The sequence below is a fragment of the Aquarana catesbeiana genome, linkage group LG10, assembly GCF_042186555.1.
Source record: "Aquarana catesbeiana isolate 2022-GZ linkage group LG10, ASM4218655v1, whole genome shotgun sequence".
Taxonomy (NCBI): domain Eukaryota; kingdom Metazoa; phylum Chordata; class Amphibia; order Anura; family Ranidae; genus Aquarana; species Aquarana catesbeiana.
This window is the reverse complement of record NC_133333.1, coordinates 11,109,746-11,132,310: the sequence shown is the minus strand read 5'-3', so window position 1 is coordinate 11,132,310 and position 22,565 is coordinate 11,109,746. Positions and strand designations below refer to the sequence as shown.

The 22,565-nt window shown below is 43.0% G+C and overlaps 1 protein-coding gene across 3 annotated transcripts in view; it reads left to right on the top strand.

The window, feature by feature from the left end:
- The first annotated feature begins 14,120 nt into the window (after positions 1–14,120).
- LOC141110319 (Friend leukemia integration 1 transcription factor-like) overlaps positions 14,121–22,565 on the top strand; it is a 77,963-nt gene continuing 69,518 nt past the window's right edge. For 2 of the 3 annotated variants that reach the window (XM_073601618.1, XM_073601617.1), the window contains exon 1: positions 14,470–14,760. In XM_073601618.1, coding sequence (XP_073457719.1) covers positions 14,674–14,760 — 87 coding nt within the window. In that variant the 5' untranslated portion in view covers positions 14,470–14,673. Of the gene's footprint in view, positions 14,310–14,469; positions 14,761–22,565 lie in introns of those variants that run through there. The other variant, XM_073601619.1, reaches the window with a different exon arrangement.

The window sequence follows — 22,565 nt, the reverse complement described above, 5'->3', positions numbered from 1 at the left end:
TGCCTTCCCTGGTTCCTCCCCCACTGCATCATTTTTTTTTCTTAATCAAGTTATATATTGCCTTACCTGGTTCTTCCTCCCACTTCATAATTTTTTTTTCTTTATTCTGATTAAATATTGCCTTCTCTGGTACCTGCCTCCCACTTTATTTTTACTTTTTTCTTTAATCTGATTATGTATTTCCTTACCTGGTCCCCCCCCCCATATTTTTTTATCTGATTATATTTTGCCTTCCCTGGTTCCTCCCTTTCCCCTATATATATATATATATATATATATATATATATATATATATATATATATATATATATACACACATACATATATATATATATATATATATATATATATATATATATATATATATATAATATATATACATACATATATATATATATACATACATATATATATATATATATAATATATATATATATATATATATATATATATATATATATATATATATATATATATATATATATATATATATATATATATATATATTATTATTATTATTATTATTATTACATTTTTTAATCTGATTATATTTTGCCTTTCCTGGCTCCCCTTCCCCTCGTATTTTAAAAATCTTATTATACAGTATATTGCCTTTCCTGGTTGCTCCCTCCCACTTCAAAATTGTTTTTTCTTTAACCCGATTATATATTGCATTACCTGGTTCTTCCCTCCCCCCCCCCCTCATAATTTTTTGTTTGTTTGTTTTTATTATTCTGAATATATATTACCCCCCTCATAGTTTTTATTTTTATTCTTTATTATTATTATTTTTTTTTTATCTGATTATTTATTGTCTTCCCTGGTTCCTCCCTTCCCCCACAATTTTTTTTGTTTTTTATTAATCTGATTATATATTGCCTTCCCTCGTTCCTCCCTCCCATTTCATAATTTTTTTTCTTTAATTTGATTAAATATTGTCTTACCTGGTTCTTCCTTCTCCCTTCATTTTTTTTATTATTAATCTGATTATATTGTGCCTTCCCTGGTTCCTCCCTTTCCCCCTTATATTTTTTCTATTATTATTATAACATTTTTTAAATCTGCTTGTATTTTGCCTTCCCTGGTTCCCTTTCCCCTCATAATTTTTTTTTTAATCTGATTTTACAGTATATTGCTTTGTTTGTTTTATTAATCTGATTATATATTGCCTTCTCTGGTTCCTCCCTCCCACTTTATTTGTATTTTTTTCTATAATCTGATTATATATTGCCTTTCCTGGTTCTCCCCCCCCCCAATATTTTTTTTATCTGATTATATTGTGCCTTCCCTGGTTCCTCCCTTTCCCCCTTCTATTTTTTTTATTATTATTCTTCTATTTTAAAATCTGATTATATATTGCCTTCCCTGGTTCCTCCCTCCCACTTCAAAATTTTTTTTCTTTATCTGATTATATATTGCCTTACCTGGTTCTCCCCCCCCCTCATAATTCTTTGTTTGTTTGTTTTTATTATTCTGAATATATATTGCCTATTCATTTTTATTTTTATTCTTTATTATTATTTTTGTTTAATCTGATTATATATTGCCTTCTCTGGTTCCTCCCTCGCAAGCGAGGGCGCCAGGGGCAGCTTCCAGGAGCCTGCACCACCTCCAGTTCCCATTCGTTTCCCGGGGGGGGGGTGGCAGCTGGACAAGGATGGCGTCTGACCTGTTTGGATGGGGGGGGGGGTCATGTGCAAGTGAGGGGACCAGGGGCAGCTTCCAGGAATCCGCGCCACCTCTAATTTCCGTCTGTCTCCCATGGGGGGGGGGGTTGGGACTGGTGTGAGTGAGGGGGGCAGGTTTGTGTGCCGCCCCCCCCCCCCCCCCAAAAAAAAATATTGAGCACCAGCTGCCACTGCATCCAAAGTATGCAGAATATCATCTCTGAATGCACAACACATCCAACCTTGAAGCAGATGGACTACAGCAGCAGAAGACCACTGGATTTCAGCTGCGACATTCAGATGGTGGGGTCATAATTTGGCGCATGGATCCATCCTGCCTTGTATCACCGGTTCAGGCTGGTGGTGGGGGTGTAATGGTGTGGGGGGATATTTTCTTGGCACACTTTGGGTCCCTTAGTACCAACTGATCATGGTTTATACACCACGACCTACCTGAGTATTGTTGCTGACCATGTCAATCCCTTTATGACTACAGTGTCCCCATCTTCTGATGGCTCCTTCCAGCAGGATAATGCACCATGTCACAAAGCTCCAATCATCTCACCACTGGACAATGAGGTCCCTGTACTCCAATGGCCTCCACATCTCACCACATCTCATCCAATAGAGCACCTTTGGGATGTGGTGGAACGGGAGATGATTGGCATCATGGATGGGCAGCCGATCAATCTGCAGCAACTGTGTAATTTTATCATGTCACTATGGAGCAAAATCTCTGAGGAACATTTCCAACACCTTGTTGTATCTATTCCACCAAGAATGAAGGCAAAAGGGGGTCCAACCCGCTACTAGCAAGGGGAACCTAATAAAGTGTCCGGTGAGTGTATATCTGTACATGGAGGCAGCCATGACTTACATGGGATCTAATTGCTTTTCTTGTTTTGCAGTAAATGGCTGTGCCGAGTGAATGGGTTGGCCAAATGATTGAAAACAATGCCCTCCCTGTGCGGCTCATATTTTATCTCAGCAGTTATTAGGCCACTTTAGAAGCTCGTCTATCCAGCCTCTTACGTCAGACCTACAAATCCCTACAATATAAGGAACATCACATAAAGTATTCGATAACCATGGTCACGCGGAAGCTCCAGTTCCAGACTTTGCGATTTTCTCGATGATGCCGATTATTACATCATTGCCACAAAATGTTGCCAGAGCTGAGTGTAGAAAACAGTTCGGTGGGAGCGGCGAGAAAAAAAGCGACTTTATTTTTTTTGTTTGTTGCAAACATTGGCCAACCAGTAAAGCTGTGGCTCCTTTTTGTCACCCATAACCTACACCATGGCAGCAAAACCACCGAGGAGTCACGCTGCCTTCACATCAGTGACACTAAAAGGAACAACAACAAAAACAATAATAAAAAAGAGTTCTGCAAATTCACCGACTAAACCAAACACCAGATGTTCCGCTCTGCAGGAATGTCTACTGGGAGGAGAGCGCCCCCTGAGGCCAGCAGTGGCAGTGTCTTATAATATCCATTCTAGGATTACACACTCACTTTCCTGTTTTTTCTCTTTTCTGTTTATAATTCACAGATTCCTCAACTACATTATATTATATCATATTACTTACTCGTCTACAGGACTAAAGAGCCCGCTTTCTTCCTAACAATGGGGTTCATTTACTTAAACTGGAGTACTCGGAATCTGGTGCAGCTGTGCATGGGAGCCAATCAGCTTCTAACTTCAGCTTGTTCAATGAAGCTCTGACAATAAAACCTGAAAGCTGATTGGTTTCTATGCAGAGCTGCACCAGATTTTGTACTCTCCAGTTTTACAGGTTGATTTACTAAAACTGGAGAGTGCAAAATCTGGTGCAGCTCTGCATAGGAGCCAATCAGCTTTCAGGTTTTATTGTCAGAGCTTAATTTAACAAGCTGAAGTTAGAAGCTGATTGGCTCCCATGTACAGCCACACCAGATTTTACAGTCTTCAGTTTTAGTAAAGCAACCCCAATATCTCTCTCTTTCTGTCTTTCTTTCTTTCTTTCCTCTCTCTCCCTTTTTTTTTCTTTCTTTCTTTATCTCTTTCTCCCCCCCCCTTCTCTCTTTCTCCCTCTCTTTCTTTCTTTTTCTTTCTTTCTTCCTCACTTTCTCTCGCTTACTCTTTATTTCTGCGTCCCTCTCTCTTTCTTTCTTTCATGTCTTTATTTCTTTCTCTTTCTTCCTCTCTCTCTTTTTTCTCTCTTTCTCGCTCATTGTTTTTCTCTCTCTCTCTCTCTCTTCTCTCTCTCCCTCTTTATTTCTCGCTCTCTTGCTCTTTTTCTCTCTCTCTCTCCCTTTCTTTTTTTTCTCTCTTTCTTTCTCTATCTCTCTACCTCTCCCCCTCTCTCTTTCACTCTCTCTCCCTTGTTCTTTCTCTCTTTTCTTTCTTTCTCACTTTCTCACTCTTTGATTCTCTCTCTTTCTCACTCTTTTTTTCTTTCTCTCTCCCTTCTTTCTCTCTTTCTTTCTTTCTTTCTTTCTTTCTTTCTTTCTTTCTTTCTTTCTTTCTTTCTTTCTTTCTCTCTACCTCTATTTCTCTCTCTCCCTCTTTCGTTCGCTCTCTCTCATTCTTTATTTATTTCTCTGCCTCTCTTTCTTTATCTTTCTCGCTCTTGCTCTCTCTCTCTCTCTCTCTCTCTCTCTTTCTTTCTTTCTTTCTTTCTTTCTTTCTTTCTTTCTCTCTTTTTCTTTCTCTCCCCCCCCTCTCTCTCTCTCTCTCCATCTTTCTTTCTTTCTTTCTTTCTTTCTTTCTTTCTTTCTTTCTTTCTTCTCTTTTTCTTCCCCCCCCCCCTCTCTCTCTCTCTCTCCATCTTTCTTTCTTTCTTTCTTTCTTTCTTTCTTTCTTTCTTTCTTTCTTTCTTTCTTTCTTTCTTTCTTTCTCTCTCTCTCAAATTCAAATACGCTTCGGCTCCTCTCCTTCCTCTCCTCTCCCCCTCCTCTTCTCTTTCTATTTTAGGTTTTGTGGTCCCTTATGCTGATTGGATCTTCACACTTTAAACAAAGTAGAAGTCTTCAGATGTTCTTCTCTCTGTACAGTTAAACTGTCTTGTAGTCGGTGAGATGTTTCTTGGCTTCTTGTTGGTGTTCTGAAGATTGCAGACCCAGTGCAGCGCCCCAGACACCACCACCCTTCTCCCCGGTGCCCACACAGTGCCCAGCTGTGCTGGTGACTCTGACTAATGATGTGTGGATGTTGCAAGCCTGTGGTTGAACTACAGATGCTGATAAAGTTCTGTAGGAGACAAACAGAGAGAAGCTTATCAGCCGCTATTATTTTGTGTGTAACCAAAATGTCAGTCTTAGAGTGGAAACATTGAGTCACCCATCGGCCCCCAATATGAGCCAAACACTCCGCCATATCTGCTCCGTTCCCATGTCACTTCATCACTAGAAAGGCCCAGAGCCCTCCGTATGCCCCACATCAAGCTCCCCGCCGCACCCTGCAAGCACACATTCTATGCATTGGGTGGGTATGTAGACTTACAAAAGTGTAAAAAATCTTCTTTTTTTTTTTGTAAGAACATTTTCATACCAATTTTTTATTTCTTTACTTTTAAATTCACTGACATATTAGATATTGAGCAATACTTTTTGTAGTCCACATGAGCCTCTGAAATAAAGAAGCTTATGCTTTAATGACCCTACCAATACTCACGCACATATACAATCCCCAACCATTTGGTGGGCTGCCAGTTAACCTTCCATTATGTATTTGGAAGGAAACCATACAAACTCCATGCAGCTACTGTCTCTAGCCCACAGCTTTAGCACTGTAGAAAAAAAAAATCATGGTATATACTTTCATAAAATACTTTAAAGCAGCGGTCTCCAAACTGCGGCCCTTGGCTTGCCTTTTATCTGGCCCATGGGGCACTATTTCATTCACTGACACCAACAATGGAACACAATTCCTCCCACCGACACCAATGGGGCACTATTCCTCCCACCAACACCGATGGGGCACTATTCCTCCCACCGACACCGATGGGGCACTATTCCTCCCACTGACACCATTGGTGGGGCACTATTCCGCTCACTGTCACCAACAATGGGGCATTATTCCTCCCACTGAAACCAATAATCGGGCACTATTCCTTCCTCTGACTTAAACAATTAGACACTATTCCTTCCACTGATACCAATGATGGGGCACTATTCCTCCCACTGACACCAATGATAAGGCACTATTCCTCCCACTGACACCAATGATAAGGCACTATTCCTCCCACTGACACCAAAAATGGGGCACTATTCCTCCCACTGACACCAACAATAGAGGAACTGTTCCCCCCACTGATACCAACGATGGGGCACTATTCTTCCCACTGACACCAACAATGGGGCATTATTACTTCCCACTGACACCAACAATAGGGGAACTATTCCCCCCACTGATACCAATGATGGGGCACTATTCCCCCCACTGACACCAACAATAGGGAACTATTCCTGCCACTGACACCACCAATTGGGCACTATTCTTCCCACTGACACCAAAAATGGGGCACTATTCCTCCCACTGACACCAACAATAGAGGAACTGTTCCCCCCACTGATACCAACGATGGGGCACTATTCTTCCCACTGACACCAACAATAGAGGAACTGTTCCCCCCACTGATACCAACGATGGGGCACTATTCCCCCCACTGACACCAACAATAGGGAACTATTCCTGCCACTGACACCACCAATTGGGCCCTATTCTTCCCGCTGACACCAACAATAGGGCACTATTCCCCCCACTGACGCCAACAATGGGGCACTATTCTTCCCACTGATACCAATGATGGGGCACTATTCCACCCACTGACAGCAAAGGTGAGGCATTATTTACTCCCACTGGACTTTTTCCACTCCCCTTGGCCACAGTTCGGCCCCCCTAAAGTCTGAAGGACAGTAAACTGGCCCTTTGTTTAGAAATTTTGGAGACCCCTGCTCTAAAGGATTGCTTTATTTTATACTAGAGATTTTTATTTGACCTATTTTTAAATTCACTGACATAATACAGAGTGTTTTACAGGATACATGTGAGTCTCTGTCCCAAAGGAGCTTACACTCTAGTGACACCAATTCATATACTCTACAGCCAGCATCATGATGCCACATAACCCACCAGTATGTCTTTGGGAGGAAGCCAGGACAACCTGGATCTCAGGTCTGTAAGGCAAGCGTTCTATGTACATTCGGACCAGACTTTCAGCAGCTGCAATTTCAAAGAATAGCCAGTGTCCATTTCCCCCCTTGCTATGGATCAACCCAACACCAAGACTTCATAACCATTATTTTGATAGGCTTGTGGCCATTGTTAAGTAACTATAAGGTAATACAGATTCCCAGGATCAGAAAACAAGTGTGGACTACGCGTTTTCGGGTTAGTTCACCTTTACCAAAATACTACCTATACAGGTAAGGGTTGTCTGTAGATAAATAGCAAGCTGTGCAGCTTTGACTAATGTTGAATAATTCCCTTCCTATAGGTGTAGGCCATTTACATACCTCCTGATTGGAATACTTCCAAGGATGTTGCTAGGACGTTGCTAAGAGAGTCATTACTGCCAGTGCTGGGACAAGGTCTTCTAGAGCCCAGGGCGAACGTGTCAAACTGCACCCCCCTTCCCTAGGATTTATGAGCATTATGTGTCAGAAAAAATCCCCCCTGCCTAAAAAAAAATTAAGCACTAATCTGCATGCTTACCCCATAACCATAAATCCCTCCTTCTCCCGGACAAATCCACACCTCTGCTGAAATCCCCCCTCCCAGCACAAATCTCTGCCCCCCATCTCCAGCTCAAATCCTCTCTCTCCCTAGCACAACCCCCCCAGCACACATCCTCTCCCCCCACGCGAAATCCCCCCCCCCACCAGCACAAATTCCCTGCCCCAATCCCCCCCTCCTAGCACAAATCCTTCCCCCAAAACAATGTCCCCTCCTAGAACAAATCCCCCCCCCCCCACAGCAAAAAGTCCCCTCCTAGCACAACTACCTCCCAAGTAACCCTACTAGAACAAATCCCCTTCCTCCCAAAAAAGGAAAAATTTCCCACCTAGTACATAGACCAGTGATTGGCGAACCTCGGCACCCCAGATGTTTTAGAACTACATTTCCCATGATGCTCAACTACACTGCAGAGCGCATGAGCATCATGGGAATGTAGTTCTAAAACATCTGGGGTGCCAAGGTTCGCCAATCACTGACATAGACCCTCCCTCTCCTACCATATCACTTCTTCTAGCACAAACCCCCCAAATCCGCCCTCCTAGAACAAATCCTCTACCCCCCCAACACAAATCACCCCAAATCACCACTTCTAGCATCCCCCTCAAAAAAATGTCCCCTCCTAGAACAATTCTTACCCCCTGCAGCCCTCCAAATCCTCCCCCCACCACCCCATCTCCTCGCACCTCGCCACCCCCCCTCCACACACACATGCACACACACGCCTCACAATACCCCTGTTGCCCACCTGTTGTCCAGGCCATTATTACTGCTCACCTTCACCATCACAGAATCAAGTTCTTTCTCTGATTCAAAGCCTCTCACACGCAGTGGCAGCTGCTCATTAGGGGGGCGGGGGGGCCGCCCTCCTAATCCATGCGCCCGGCTCCTACTCTACATGCGGGGCGCTGGACGCATGGATTCCAATGTTTCTGTTTTTTGTAAAGCACATGGTTAGAGCCTGAGGCTCTAATTGGCTTCAAAAAAGGGTGGGCTTGGGGCGCAGAGCACAGCGCCCTGAGCCCACCCTGTTGTGGGACAATAGCGAATTGTTATTCGATAATTTCTTCATGTTTCTCCTCCCGGCCAATCAGGAATTGGGTCCTGAGACCCCATTGGCTGGGAGTCCTAAGACCCCATTGGCTGTGAGTCTGAAGACCCCATTGGCTGGGAGGAGAAGCGATGGCAGGGACATGGAGGAGACAGCAGAGGGGGGGGAGCCGCAGCCGTGACCTGCACGGGGTAAGTGCAGGGCCGAGCGAGCGAGTCGGCGACTGGGGGGGGTATGTTGTGTGGTGGCGGGCTTGAGGCAATGGGGGGAGGGTTAGTGTGGGGTGGCGGGTTGGAACGACGGGGGGGGAATGTCTGTGGTCATCTGTGGCAACTGGTTTTGGAGAATGTTTTCTCCACCCATTATAAAAATAGAAAGTGACAGCTGGGAAAAATTAAATGCTATGAAAAAAAATTAACAAGCAAATAATAATAATAGAAATAATAATAATTAGCAAAACCAAACAAAATAAAACAAAACAAAAAAAAATTATAATTCTATGATGATTTATGAAAAGTTAGTGCTTTTATTTTCCGTCACTGAAAATAACGATCTGCGTTGCTGTAATAAAAGATTATATTTTTTACATGGATTAGGAAAAGTTCTGATGGCAGTTTTATTATTAAAATAACTAACCCCTATTAGAATTAAAAAAACAGATGCCACATAACAGAGGCTAAATAAAGAAGAAAAAAAAGATGTAGATAAAAGAAAGCTGGCTGCTCTGTCTTCCACAATGAATGATTTTATTAATCCAGAAATAATACAGGGCTTACGCGTTTCGGCGTGTAGCCTCAATCATGATTTAAATGGTTCTAAAGGCAGACTTTTTTTTTTATCTTAATGCATTCCATGCATTAAGATAAAAAACCTGTGTGCAGCAGACTCTCCCTCATTGGCTGAGACAGCAGCGGGCGCCATTGGTTTCTAATGCTGTCAATCAAAGTCAGTGAGCCAATGAAAAGAAAGAGGGGCCAAGCCATAGCTGCATGTCTGAATAGACACACAGAGCAGCGGCTCAGCTCAGGTGCCCCCATAGCAAGCTGCTTGCTGTGGGGGCACTCGGAATTATTCGGTATTATTCGGTATTATTTTGTACCACACCTAGATTAAAAAACTCATTCGTAGCGGAAGATCGAGCTGCCGGCCTTCTTTCATTTCCATCTACATGTTTGGTTAGGTGCTAGGAGGCAGGGCCGGGACAAGGGGTGGGCAGGAGGTGGCGGCTGCCCTGGGCACTGTGGTATCATGTGAGGTGGGGGGCACCACAAGGGGTTTGGGGGGTTGGGGATTTGTGTTGAGAAGGGGAATTTGGGAGGTGGCAGGGGGTAAGAACTGTTCTTGGAGGGCAAATTTTGGGAGGTGTGCTAGGAGTTGTCATTTGGGGGGGATTCATGTTGGGAGGAGGGATGGGGAAAACGATTTGTGCTAGGAGGGGAGGTATTGAGCTGGGGGTGATGGGGGGGGCAAAGATTTGCATTGGGAGGGGGGATTTCAACTGGAGGCAGATTTGTACTGGGAGGAGGGGGAATTCTGCTTAGCGATGAGCATGCAGATTAGTGCCTAATTTTTTTGGGGGGGAGGGGATTTTTGCCGACACTTAATGCTCATACATCTTGGAGGGGTACAATTTGGCATGTTCACCCTGGGCTTTAGATGACCTTGTCCCGGCAGTTCTAGGAGGACATGAGAAGCCAGTCCACCCACCGCTCACCACCTCGGGGAATTGCTACAGGTGTTTTCTACTGTACTTAAGAAAAAAAAAAAAGGGGTCATCTATTATTATCTGCCACTTACAGTGGCTTGAAAAAGTATTCACACCCCTTGAAATTTTCCACATTCTGTCATGTTACAAGCAAAAACATAAATGTATTTTATTGGGTTTTTTTGTAATAGACCAACACAAAGTGGCACATAATTGTGAAGTGGAAGGAAAATGATAAATGTTTTTCAAATTTCTTTAAAAATAAATATGTGAAAAGTGTGTGCACCCCCCCCCCCCAAGTTAATACTTTGTAGAACCTCCTTTCACTGCAATTGCAGCTGCAAGTCTTTTTGGGGATGTCTCTACCAGCTTTGCACATCTAGAGAGGGACATTTTTGCCCATTCTTCTTTGCAAAATAGCTCAAGCTCTGTCAGATTGGATGGAGAGCGTCTGTGAACAGCAATTTTCAAGTCTTGCCACAGATTCTCAATGTGATTTAGGTCTGGACTGTGACTGGGCCATTCTAACACATGAATATGCTTTGATCTAAACCATTCCATTGTAGCTCTGGCTGGATGTTTCGGGTCGTTGTCCTGCTGGAAGGTGAACCTCCGGCCCCAGTCTCAAGTCTTTTGCAGACTCTAACAGGTTTTCTTCTAAGATTGTCCTGTATTTGGCTCCATCCATCTTCCCATCAACTCTGACCAGCTTCCCTGTCCCTGCTGAAGAAAAGCATCCCCACAACATGATGCTGCCACCACCATGTTTCACAGTGGGGATGGTGTGTTTAGGGTGATGTTCTGCCACATTTTCCACCACACATAGCGTTTTGCTTTTAGGCCAAAAAGTTCAATTTTGGTCTCATCTGACCAGATCACCTTCTTCCACATGTGTCCCCCACATGGCTTCTCGCAAACTGCAAACAGGACTTCTTATGGCTTTCTTCTTGTCACTCTTCCATAAAGGGCAGATTTGTGGAGAACACGACTAATAGTTGTCCTGTGGACAGATTCTCCCACCTGAGCTGTGGATCTCTGCAGCTCCTCCAGAGTTACCATGGACCTCTTGGCTCTTCCCTGATGAATGCTCTCCTTACCCGGCCGGTCAGTTTAGGTGGACGGCCATGTCTTGGTAGGTTTGCAGTTGTGCCATACTCTTTCCATTTTCCGATGATGGATTGAACAGAGCTCCGTGAGATGTTCAAAGCTTGGGAAATTTTTTTATAACCCAACCCTGCTTTATACTTCTCCACAACTTTATCCCTGACCTGTCTGGTGTGTTCCTTGGCCTTCGTGATGCTGTTTATTCACTAAGATTCTATAACAAACCTCTGAGGGCTTCACAGAACAGTTGTATTTATACTGAGATTAATCTACACACAGGTGGACTCTATTTACTATTTAGGTGACTTCTGAAGGCAATTGTGCTGAATACAAATCCACGCCACACTTTTCACATATTTATTTGTAAAAAAATTTGAAAACCATTTATCATTTTCCTTCCACTTCACAATTATGTGCCACTTTGTGTTGGTGTATCACATAAAATCCCAATAAAATACATTTACGTTTTTGGTTGTTACGTGACAAAATGTGGAAAATTTCAAGGGGTGTGAATACTTTTTTAAGGCACTGAACATGTGCATGAATTCTTAAAAAATTGGACCCTGTATGTGGCCACTCCTCAAGACCAGTCCAATTATCGACTCAAAGGAGTTGATAAAAGAGACAGCCAGGCAGCTGGCATTTTTACATAGAGGTCAGCAATGGCAGTTGATATATCTCTCCCAGTACTGGTTTTCTTAAAGGAACCTTTGTAGAACACCCAAGACACAAAGTAAGGGCCTGACAAACATTAGAACTGTGTGTGGGAGGCCTAAAATTAGTCATTTTAACACCAAAACCAAAGTTTCTACCTCCAGAAACCATTCTTGTGCAGGGGAGGTGACTATGTGTGTTCCATTCCCCTGCATATTATTGGGTGTTTGAAGGCAGGATCAGCAGGCCCAGTAAAAATAAGGTCAGTAGACCCCCCCCCCTGAAAATATCAACTCTTTGTCACCATTTGTACAGATTGTTTCTAAGGGTTCTGTACATTCATAGGACAATATTAAATTAAAGGGTCAGTCCACCTAAAAACATTTTATTTTAGATATTGGTGGGTCATGGTGAGCTGGGACAGCCCTCAAATGTTTTATATCTGTACGTCAACAGCCAAATCTCTATCTCTAGCTCATTTCTTGTTTCTCAGGCTTGTAGATCTTCAACAATGGGTAAGCTTCATGCGGCCAAGACTTACAGGTCTCCAATCACAGATGAACATCATGTTATTAGGGACAGTTAACTCTTCAACAATGGGGGACATGTTGCTGAGACTTGTAGTTCTCCAACCACAGATTACCTTCTGAGACTTCTATTTCTACAGATGACCTTCATGCTGCTGGAAACTTGTAGTTTTCCAACCAAAGATGGTCCTTATGTTGCAGGGACTTGCAGTACTCCAACCACAGGTGACCTTCATGGTGCTGGAAATTGTAGTTGTCCAAACCCAGGTGACTCATGCTGCTGAGGCTTGTAGTTATCCAAAAGCAGGTAACCTTCATGGGGCTGGGACTAGTAGTTCTCCAGTCACAGGTGACCTTCATGTTGCTGAGATGTGCAGTTCTCCAACCACAGATGGCCATTAAGTTGCTGGGGCTTGTAGTCATCCAAGCACAGGTGACCTTTATTTTGCAGAGACTTGTAGTTCTTAAACAACAGGCGAACATCATGATGCTGGGAAATGTAGTTCTCAAACCACAGATGGCCCTTATGTTGCTGGGGCTTGTAGTTCTCCAACTACAGATTGCCTTCCTGTTGCTGAGACTTGTAGTTCTTTAGCCACAGGTGACCTTCAGGTTACTGGAAACTTGTAGTTCCCCAACCAAAGACAGCAATTATATTGCTGAGACTTGTAGTTATTCGACCACAGATGACATTTATGGTGCTGGAAGTTATAGTTCTCCAATTACATATGGCCCTTATGTTGCTGGAACTTGAAGTTATCCAACCACAGGTGACCTACATGGTGCTGGGAAATGTAGTTCTCCAATCCTAGATGGTCCATGTGTTGCTGGGAATTGTAGTTCTCCAACCAGACATGACCTTCATAGTGATCCCCAACCACAGATGGTCCTTATGTTGGTGAGATTTTTAGTTATTCAACCACAAGTACAACCTGCATGCTGCAGGGACTTCAACCACAGGTGACAGGTTGCTGAGACTTGTAGTTCTCCAACCACACATGATCTTTATGTTGCAGGGACTTGTAGTTCTCCAACCACAGATAACTTTCTGAGACTTGTATTTCAACATCCAGAAATGACCTTCATGCTGCTGGAAACTAACAGATGGCCCTTATGCTGCTGGTACTTGTAGTTCTCCAACCACAGGTGACCATCATGGTGCTGAAAATTGTAGTTCTCAACCACAGGTGGCCCTTATGTTGCTGGGGCTTGTAGTTCTCCAACCACAGGTGACCTACATGATGCTGGGAAATGTGTTCTCAGATCCTAGATGGTCCATGTGTTTCTGGGAATTGTAGTTCTCCAACCACACATGACCTTTATATTGTTGCGATTTCCCAACCACAGATGGTCCTTATGCTGATGGGATTTGTAGATCTTCCATGACCTGCATGCTGCAGGGACTTGTGGATCTTCAACCACAGGTGAGAGGTTGCTGGGACTTGCAGTTCTCAAACCACACATGACCTTTATGTTGGAGGCAAGTGTGGTTATGCACAGGTGACACATTGCTGGGACTTGTAGTTCTCCAGCAACAGGTGAACATCACGTTTCTAGAACGTCTAGTTCTACAGGAGCTGAGGGGTTACCCAAAGAACTAGAATTGAGCCTTGAGATGAAATTTCAGTTTGTGCAACAACTGACACCAAAGAACAAGGAAACCAAACCGTGACCTCACTTCCCCAAAAGAGAACACACACTGACACACACAAACATATACACTGACACACACACACACACACACTGTGACATACACACACAGAACTGTCATCCGGCCCCTGTGCGTTTAGCTCTGCAGTGCACCTTGTCAGCCATGGTGGCTTCCTGAGGTTCTTCTGCAGGTTCTGGAGGAACCAGGTGGACATGGACTGCACCATCAAGGTAAGCACCACTGGATCAGGGACTGCAGGGACTGGGGGACCCACTGGACACCCCCTTCCCCTCCCCCTCCCTGCTGAGAGTCAGTCAGGCTTGGTTGGGGCGGTAATCCGGGGCCCCCACTCTTTCCTCCTGGTACCAGATTTCCTCTTCCTTCCCCTTGGCGGTTCATGTCTCAGCTTAAATATCACCGAAAGCTCCAGCTTCAAGATCTCACAAGGACCTCAATGCACAGGCAGGACCCCAGGGTAGGAAGGGGGAACCCAAAGGGACCCCTCATTGGAGCTGGGGGGTCTTCAATGGGCACCTGCTGGCATCAGGAGAGAAAGAAAAGGACCAGCCATGCACGAAGGAGGAGGTTAATGGTATGGTCCATCACAGGTACCAAGGATCCAGGTCACCTCAACATTGGTCAGAGGGGTGTCAGGCGTGGGGGGCCCCAATTTTTCTGCAGGTACCTTTATTTATGTATTTATTTATTCATTCGTTTATTTATAGATGTACTTTATTTTTATTTATTTATTTATTTATATATTTATTTTGAGAGGAGCAGCAAAAACACCACTTCGTATATAAGGCTTATATATCTGCAAATTTCCACACAGATATTATATATTTATTTATGTTTATTATGCATTTATTTTTATTGTTTTTTTTTTAATCAAGTCGGTAGAATTGCCATTGGTTATATATTGCATTGTATGTCTATATATTTGTATGTATTTATTTATTTTTTTACACCCTTACAAACTCGTCTGTTGAAGTTTTATAAATACTTACAAACATTTAAAACAATTTAAAGTACAATACTTATAAATATTTACTGTATCTTTTATTCCCATCTGCAGACTTTATTATTTAACGGCATTTGTGTTAATTATGATTAAATCTCTCTATTTTATTTTTATTTTTTTTGTGTGTCATCTAAGCCTAGTACTTGATCATCGTGTTATTACATTGTTGCTTTTATATGTACAAGTTCCTTGTAGCAGTTGCCATTTGTTAGTGAATGACCCTTAACAATGTCCTATTTATATTTGTATTTTACAGCTTTGTAAGTTCATTTCATAGTGTTTGTAAAGTTCCTGATGCAGTATCATTTTATTATTTGCAGTTTGATTATTTGTACTTCTATTTTTTTTTCGTATTTGTGCTTGTATTTTTAATTATATATATATATATATATATATATATATATATATATATATATATATATATATATATATATATATATATATATATACACACACACACAAACTTTTTTTCTTTTACGAGCGTTTTATCAGACTTGTTGAGCCATGTTTTTCTTTTTTTTTTTTTTTACTAAGTTTTTTTTTCGTTTTATTTTTTTTACTACAAAGTTCAGCACTAGAAGGACTTATTTTTATTTTATTTTTACTTACTTCATCCGTCATTTTAAATAATTGCAACGTTGTAAGTTTAAATTATAATAGTACAATATATGAACTATAGTGTAGTAAATCTTATAGAAATTATTATTATATTATAATTTAAATGTGTGTGTGTGTATATATATATATATATATATATATATATATATATATATATATATATTATATATCTTTGTTTTATATTTTTCGGAAAGTTTTATTTGTAAAAATAATTAAATTTGTTTAAACAAAAGCAATCCCCGAATAAATAAATGTGCGTTGCGATGGATAAGGACCCGGGTCATAGCAGGGGAGATAATAATATATAATAGATGGTAACGTGTTGCTTCAATTTTGTAGGATATTGTGCGATTTTTCGCTGCTAAAAGGCCGATGTTTCAGTAAAGCAGATTTATTTGGTCATCAATCCTACGATTTAGTCGTTTGAAAACCAATATCCCATCTGACATAATTATAGATCTTTCACTTTAGCTTTATCACTATATTTTTATTTGCAAAACACATTTGGATTCTAATTGTCAGGATACAGGCATAAAACTGTCATTCTGGCCGATAATGGTCGGTCGGGGCTCCGATCGCTCTGAGGAATGCATCGGCAGATCTGGCTTGGCTGCAATTAACCCCTCTGCTTCCACACTGCTACTGGGTCTGCTGGTATGGAACTTGAAGAGCCTGCATAACACCCAGCCCCATACTATAACACCCCCAATAACTGGAGGGGGAAAAAAACAAAAAAGAAAGTTAAACAAGAAACAAAAGTGAGAAAAGTTTTACAAATACAAAATAACAATGTAACACGACTACTACTACTTAAAATCAAAATAATATAACACCAATGAAAAATATAATATAATATTATTGCTTCCTTATATAATATAATAATTATAATAATAATAGTAACTATAATGCATTTTTATAAATTCGATTTTCATAAAGGGACCAGCTGTGACAAAATGTGTGAAAATAATAATACTGATATTATTAATAATAATAATAATAATAATAATAATAATAATAATAATGCAAACAGTAATAATAAACTAATAATAATAATAATAATAATAATAATAATATTTATTTTTTGTTCAATACGATTTTATTGAATAAGAAAAAAATATGTAAATATAAAATATATAAGAGAAAATAGAACAACACAACAGCAAAAATTGCAATACATCATGCATAACTCCAAAATACACAGCATACAAGGTGACATCAGGTGTCAGAACAAACCGGACATTATTGCTAACCAATATCCAGTTAATAGACATGGGGTCAATTAGTATATAGTCAAACAAAAACCTCAAAATGAGGTGGAAGAAATAATCTGAAGGGGTAAGCAAGGAAAGAGAAGACGAGATGAGAAAGGGAGAGCACCAGAGGGGGGGGGGGGGGGGTTGGGGGAGGGGGATTATTGTTATTATTTTTAGGAAGAAATAATATTATATTACGATTTTAATTAGTATTGTATTATAAATTGAAGTAGTAGTAGTAACATTAGATTATTATTATTGTTATTATTATTATACAGGATTTATATGGTGCCAACAGTTTGCCCAGCACTTTACATGGGGGCATACAGTACAGTTACAATACAAATCAATACAGGAGGGATTAGAGGGCCCTGCTCGTTAGAGTTTACAATCTAGAAATTATTAATAATAAAAATTATTATATTTATAGATGTAAATAATAATAACAATAAGAATAATAATACATTTTCCTGCATTTTTATAAATTAGATTTTCATAATCTGACCAGCTGTGGTACAATTTGTGAAAATAATTACACTGATATTAATAATATTAATAACAAAAGAAATTAATAATAATAAAAAATATTATTTTTTTATTTTTTTTTAGGAAGCAATACTATTATAGTATAATTAAAATTAGTATTATATTATCATTTGAAGTAGTAGTAGTATTAGATTATTATTAATAATATATATTAATATAATTATAAATTTAAATAATAATAATAATGCCATTATTATTAGTAGTATAGCAAATCCCTTTTACCTGTATATATTAGTGGGTTGTGACTGATAAACTCTACACTTATTTAATATATTAATTACACAAAATATAATTTAGCATTCTATTAGGTTTTAAATTATCTGCTGATTTACTGTCATATTTTAGGTGGTTAAAGGACTAGTCTACCCAAAATGTGTATTTCAGTCATAGATGGAGGCAGACAGGCAGGCAGTCATTTTGCTGATGACTACTTACCAAAGTCCAACAAATAGAATTACTTATCATCATAAGCTCTGTTCCCTGGAGTTTGGGGTTTTCTCGCCCACCTTGGGGTTTACTAGCTCCTCCTACTCTGGACCTGGAAAAGGAGGAGGGGTTTAAAGGGACCCAACCAGTGCTGTGCCTAGAGTGTTTCCTGTAGGTACAAGGTGGAGGGAGATTTTGGGGGTAAGGTAGAGACAGGGCTGTGACCAGGGCCAGGAGAAGGGGTGGGCACGAGGGGAAGCTGCCCTGGGCACAGTGAAGCAAAGGGGCAAAAAAATAGACCCAGGGTGGTACACCCATTCTACGATCTGTATTAACAGTGGGGAAAAGGGGTGCAATTCTGGATCCTTGCCCTGGGTGCTGGACGACCCTGTCCCTGTACTGGCTGTAACTATATGTGGTGGGTCCCTTTAGTAAAATCATTAGGGGGCCCCCTGCTGATCCAATCTTTTCCATGAAGTTAGTCCCTGCAGTGATACAGAATATGAATTGTTTTCACAGTGATCACATGGAATTCCCCAGATTTAGCATACATTCATTTTTATTTAAAAAATTGCCAAATTCTATTGTTTGAAGCATAATGAAGTCTGTAGACAGGAATCTCCGAGCCCCATAGCAGCTTCCTGGTGTGTTATTATGACTATAGTTACACCCTTGGGTGGGGAGGAGGGGTAATAAGGTATTTAGGTACAGGAGGCAAAAGGGTGAGTAGTAGCAAGGAGGTGGGGATGGATGAGGAAAGTAGTAACAAGGGGAGGGGGTAGATGGGGTGAGTAGTAAGCAAGGGGGTGGGGTTGGATGGGGTAAGTAGTAAGCAAGGGGGTGGGGTGGATGGGGTGAGTAGTAGCAAGGGGGTGAGGGTGGATGGGGTGAGTAGTAACAAGGGGGTGGGGGAGAATGGGGTGAGTAGTAAGCAAGGGAGTGGGGCTGGATGGGGTGAGTAGTAAGCAAGGGGGTGAGGGTGGATGGGGTGAGTAGTAGGAAGGGGTGGGGGTGGATGGGGTGAGTAGTAAGCAAGGGGGTGGGGGTAGATGGGGTGAGTAGTAAGCAAGGGGGTGGGGGTGGATGGGGGAGTAGTAGCAAAGGGGTGGGGTGGATGAGGTAAGTAGTAAGCAAAGGGGTGGGGGTGAATGGGGTGAGTAGTAGCAAGGGGGTGGGGGTGGATGGGGGGAGTAGTAGCAAAGGGGTGGGGTGGATGAGGTAAGTAGTAAGCAAAGGGGTGGGGGGGTGAGTAGTAGCAAGGGGGTGGGGTGGATGGGGTGAGTAGTAGCAGGGGGGTGAGGGTGGATGGGGTGAGTAGTAAGCAAGGGGGTGAGGGTGGATGGGGTGAGTAGTAAGCAAGGGGGTGGGGTGGATGGGGTGAGTAGTAAGCAAGGGGGTGGGGGTGGATGGGGGGAGTAGTAGCAAAGGGGTGGGGTGGATGAGGTAAGTAGTAAGCAAAGGGGGGGGGATGGGGTGAGTAGTAGCAAGGGGGTGGGGTGGATGGTGTGAGTAGTAGCAAGGGGGTGGGGGTGGATGGTGTGAGTAGTAGCAAGGGGGTGGGGGTGGATGGGGTGAGTAGTAGCAAGGGGGTGGGGTGGATGGGGTAAGTAGTAAGCAAGGGGGTGGGGTGGATGGGGTAAGTAGTAAGCAAGGGGGTGGAGGTGGATGGGGTGAGTAGTTAGCAAGGGGGTGGGGTTGGATGGGGTAAGTAGTAAGCAAGGGGGTGGGGTTGGATGGGGTGAGTAGTAAGCAAGGGGGTGAGGGTGGATGGGGTGAGTAGTAAGCAAGGGGGTGAGGGTGGATGGGGTCAGTAGTAAGCAAGGGGGTGGGGCTGGATGGGGTGAGTAGTAGCAAGGGGGTGGGGGTGGACGGGGTGAGTAGTAAGCAAGGGGGTGAGGGTGGATGGGTTGAGTAGTAAGCATGGGGGTGAGGGTGGATGGGGTGAGTGGTAAGCAAGGGGGTGAGGGTGGATGGGGTCAGTAGTAAGCAAGGGGGTGGGGCTGGATGGGGTGAGTAGTAGCAAGGGGGTGGGGGTGGATGGGGTGAGTAGTAAGCAAGGGGGTGGGGGTGGATGGGGGAGTAGTAGCAAAGGGGTGGGGTGGATGGGGTGAGTAGTAAGCAAGGGGATGGGGGTGGATGGGGTGAGTAGTAAGCAAAGGGGTGGGGGTGGATGGGGTGAGTAGTAAGCAAGGGGATGGGGGTGGATGGGGTGAGTAGTAGCCAAATAAATAACCAAATAAAAATGGTTCCTATGAATGCAGGACACACCAGCGCGTTGCGTTGCATTTGCCAAGCGCTGAAAAATAGTACAACACGCACTACTTTTTTTTTTCAGTTCAGCGCAACACTTTCAAGTGCACACAAATGCACATGAATGCAACACACTGCAAGGCAAATCAGGGCAAAGAAGGCAAAAAAATGAAAATAAATAAAAAAACAAATGCAATGCATGAAAAAAAAACGCACACCAATGCAATACAATGCATTACAAAAAACCGCAATGTGCGGGGGGGGGGGCAAAGATCTGTGCTGGGGGGAAAAGGGGAATGAGAGGATTGGAACTGAGGGGGGGGGGGGGCAGAGATCTGTTCTAGAAGGGGATTTCTGCAGGGGGGTGGATTTGTACTGGGAGAAGGAGGAATTTATGCTTAGGGAGTCAGCATGCAGATTAGTGCTCACTTTTTTTTGGGGGGGGGGGGGTTGTTTGCTGACACATGATGCTCATACATCTTGGGGGGGGTGCAATTTGGCATGTTCATCCTGGGCTCTAGATGACCTAGAACTGGCTAGGGGGGGTGATTTTTTTTTTTTTTTGGGGGGGGGGGGGGGTTTGGGAAGAGAGTGGATTTGAGTTGGGGGGGGGGGGGCTCAAAGATTTCTGCTGGAAGGGGCGATTTCAACATGGGCCAGATTTGTCCTCGGAGAAGGGGGAATTTATGCTTAGAGGGTAAGTGCTCCATTTTCTTTGGGGGCGGGGGGGCACTCATACATCTTGGGGGGGGGGGGTCGCAGTTTGGCATGTACTATTAATACATGCCATAGAATGGGTTTATCGCCCTGCAACCACTTTTTGCCCTTTTGCTTCACTGCGCCCCGGGCAACTGTCCCACCTGCCCACCCCTTTGTCCCGGGCCTGAAGGCAGGCACCGAGCTGTGATTGGTCGTTGCTTTTTTTCGCTTTGCTTCCTTTTTCTTATTACTAAATCCTCAGCATGTTGCTGACATAATATAAAGCGATTCAATGATAAAAATCGGTAAGCTGAGGTCTCTCTCTGCCAGCAAGTCTAAACTTTGCATCATTTTAGGGTTCATATACTGCGGCCCCCTCCCCTCCCCCCCCCCCCCATCGCTTCTGATATGAGTCACCCATCTAAGGCCGTAACTCGGCTTTCACAAACTGAAACCCGGCCTCCTTTCTTGCAGCAATACTAACCGTGACAAAAAAAAACACAAAAAAAAAACAGCCACCCTACGAAGGAACCTGCAGAACTAAAACTCAGAACGTTACACAATGCAAAAGAGCGGCTGATAAAATTCTCATTTGTGTCCCCGAAGGTTTCCACCGCAGGTAGACAGAAACCTCTGACACCGGCGTCACCTTCGCCGCCCAATCCCCGGCTCTACGGAGAATACTTGGTGCCCCTTTCATCGCCGTGCCCGCGGCAGCAAGGTTGGCGTTGAGGCTTCAAAATGCGCAAATTGCGATCAGTTTTCCTTCTTCCGACCACCTCTCCGTTTTCCTTATGAGGTCTTCATTATCTCTCATAGTTTTTGGGGGTTCAGTTCAGCGAGAGGGCTGAAGAGAGTCGAAGGGTGTCTAGAGCCGTCTCCAAAAAAGGCGCAAAAAGTTTAAGGCGGAGCACATTAATACAACCAAAATGCAAAAAAAAAAAAAAAAAAAAGTATAAAATACAGTGCCTGGAAAAAGTTGGGATTTTGGCAACCCTCGGGCCCTCCAGCTGTTTTGGAACTACAAGTCCCATGAGACATTGCAAGACCCCGACGATCACAGGCGTGACTCCTAGAGGCAGAGGCATGATGGGATTTGTAGTTTTACCACAGCTGGAGGGGCCGAGGTTGCCTACCCCTGTGCCTGATTTTTTTTTGGGGGGGAGGGGATTTTTGCCAACACATAATGCTCATACATCTTGGGGGGTGCCAATTTGGCATGTTCACCCCTGGGCTCTAGATGACCTTGTCCCGGCACTTCTAAGAGGACATGACAAGCCAGTACACCCACCGATCACCACCTCGGGGAATCGCTACAGGTGCTTTCTACTGAATTTAAGATTAAAAAGAGTCTCTCTATGGCAGGGGTCTTCAAACTACGCCCCCCCCCCCCCCCAGTTGTTCAGGAACTACAATTCCCATCATGCCCAATCAGGTCTGTGAATGTCAGAGTTTTGCAAGGCCTCATGGGATGTGTAGTTCCGCAACAGCTGGAGGGCCGTAGTTTGGAGATCCCTGCTCTATGGGGTCACCTATTGTTATCTGCCACTTACAGTGCCTTGAAAAAGTATTCATACCCCTTGACATTTACCACATTTTGTCATGTTACCACCAAAAACGTAAATGTGTTTTATTGGGATTTTATGTGATAGACCAACACAAAGTGGCACATA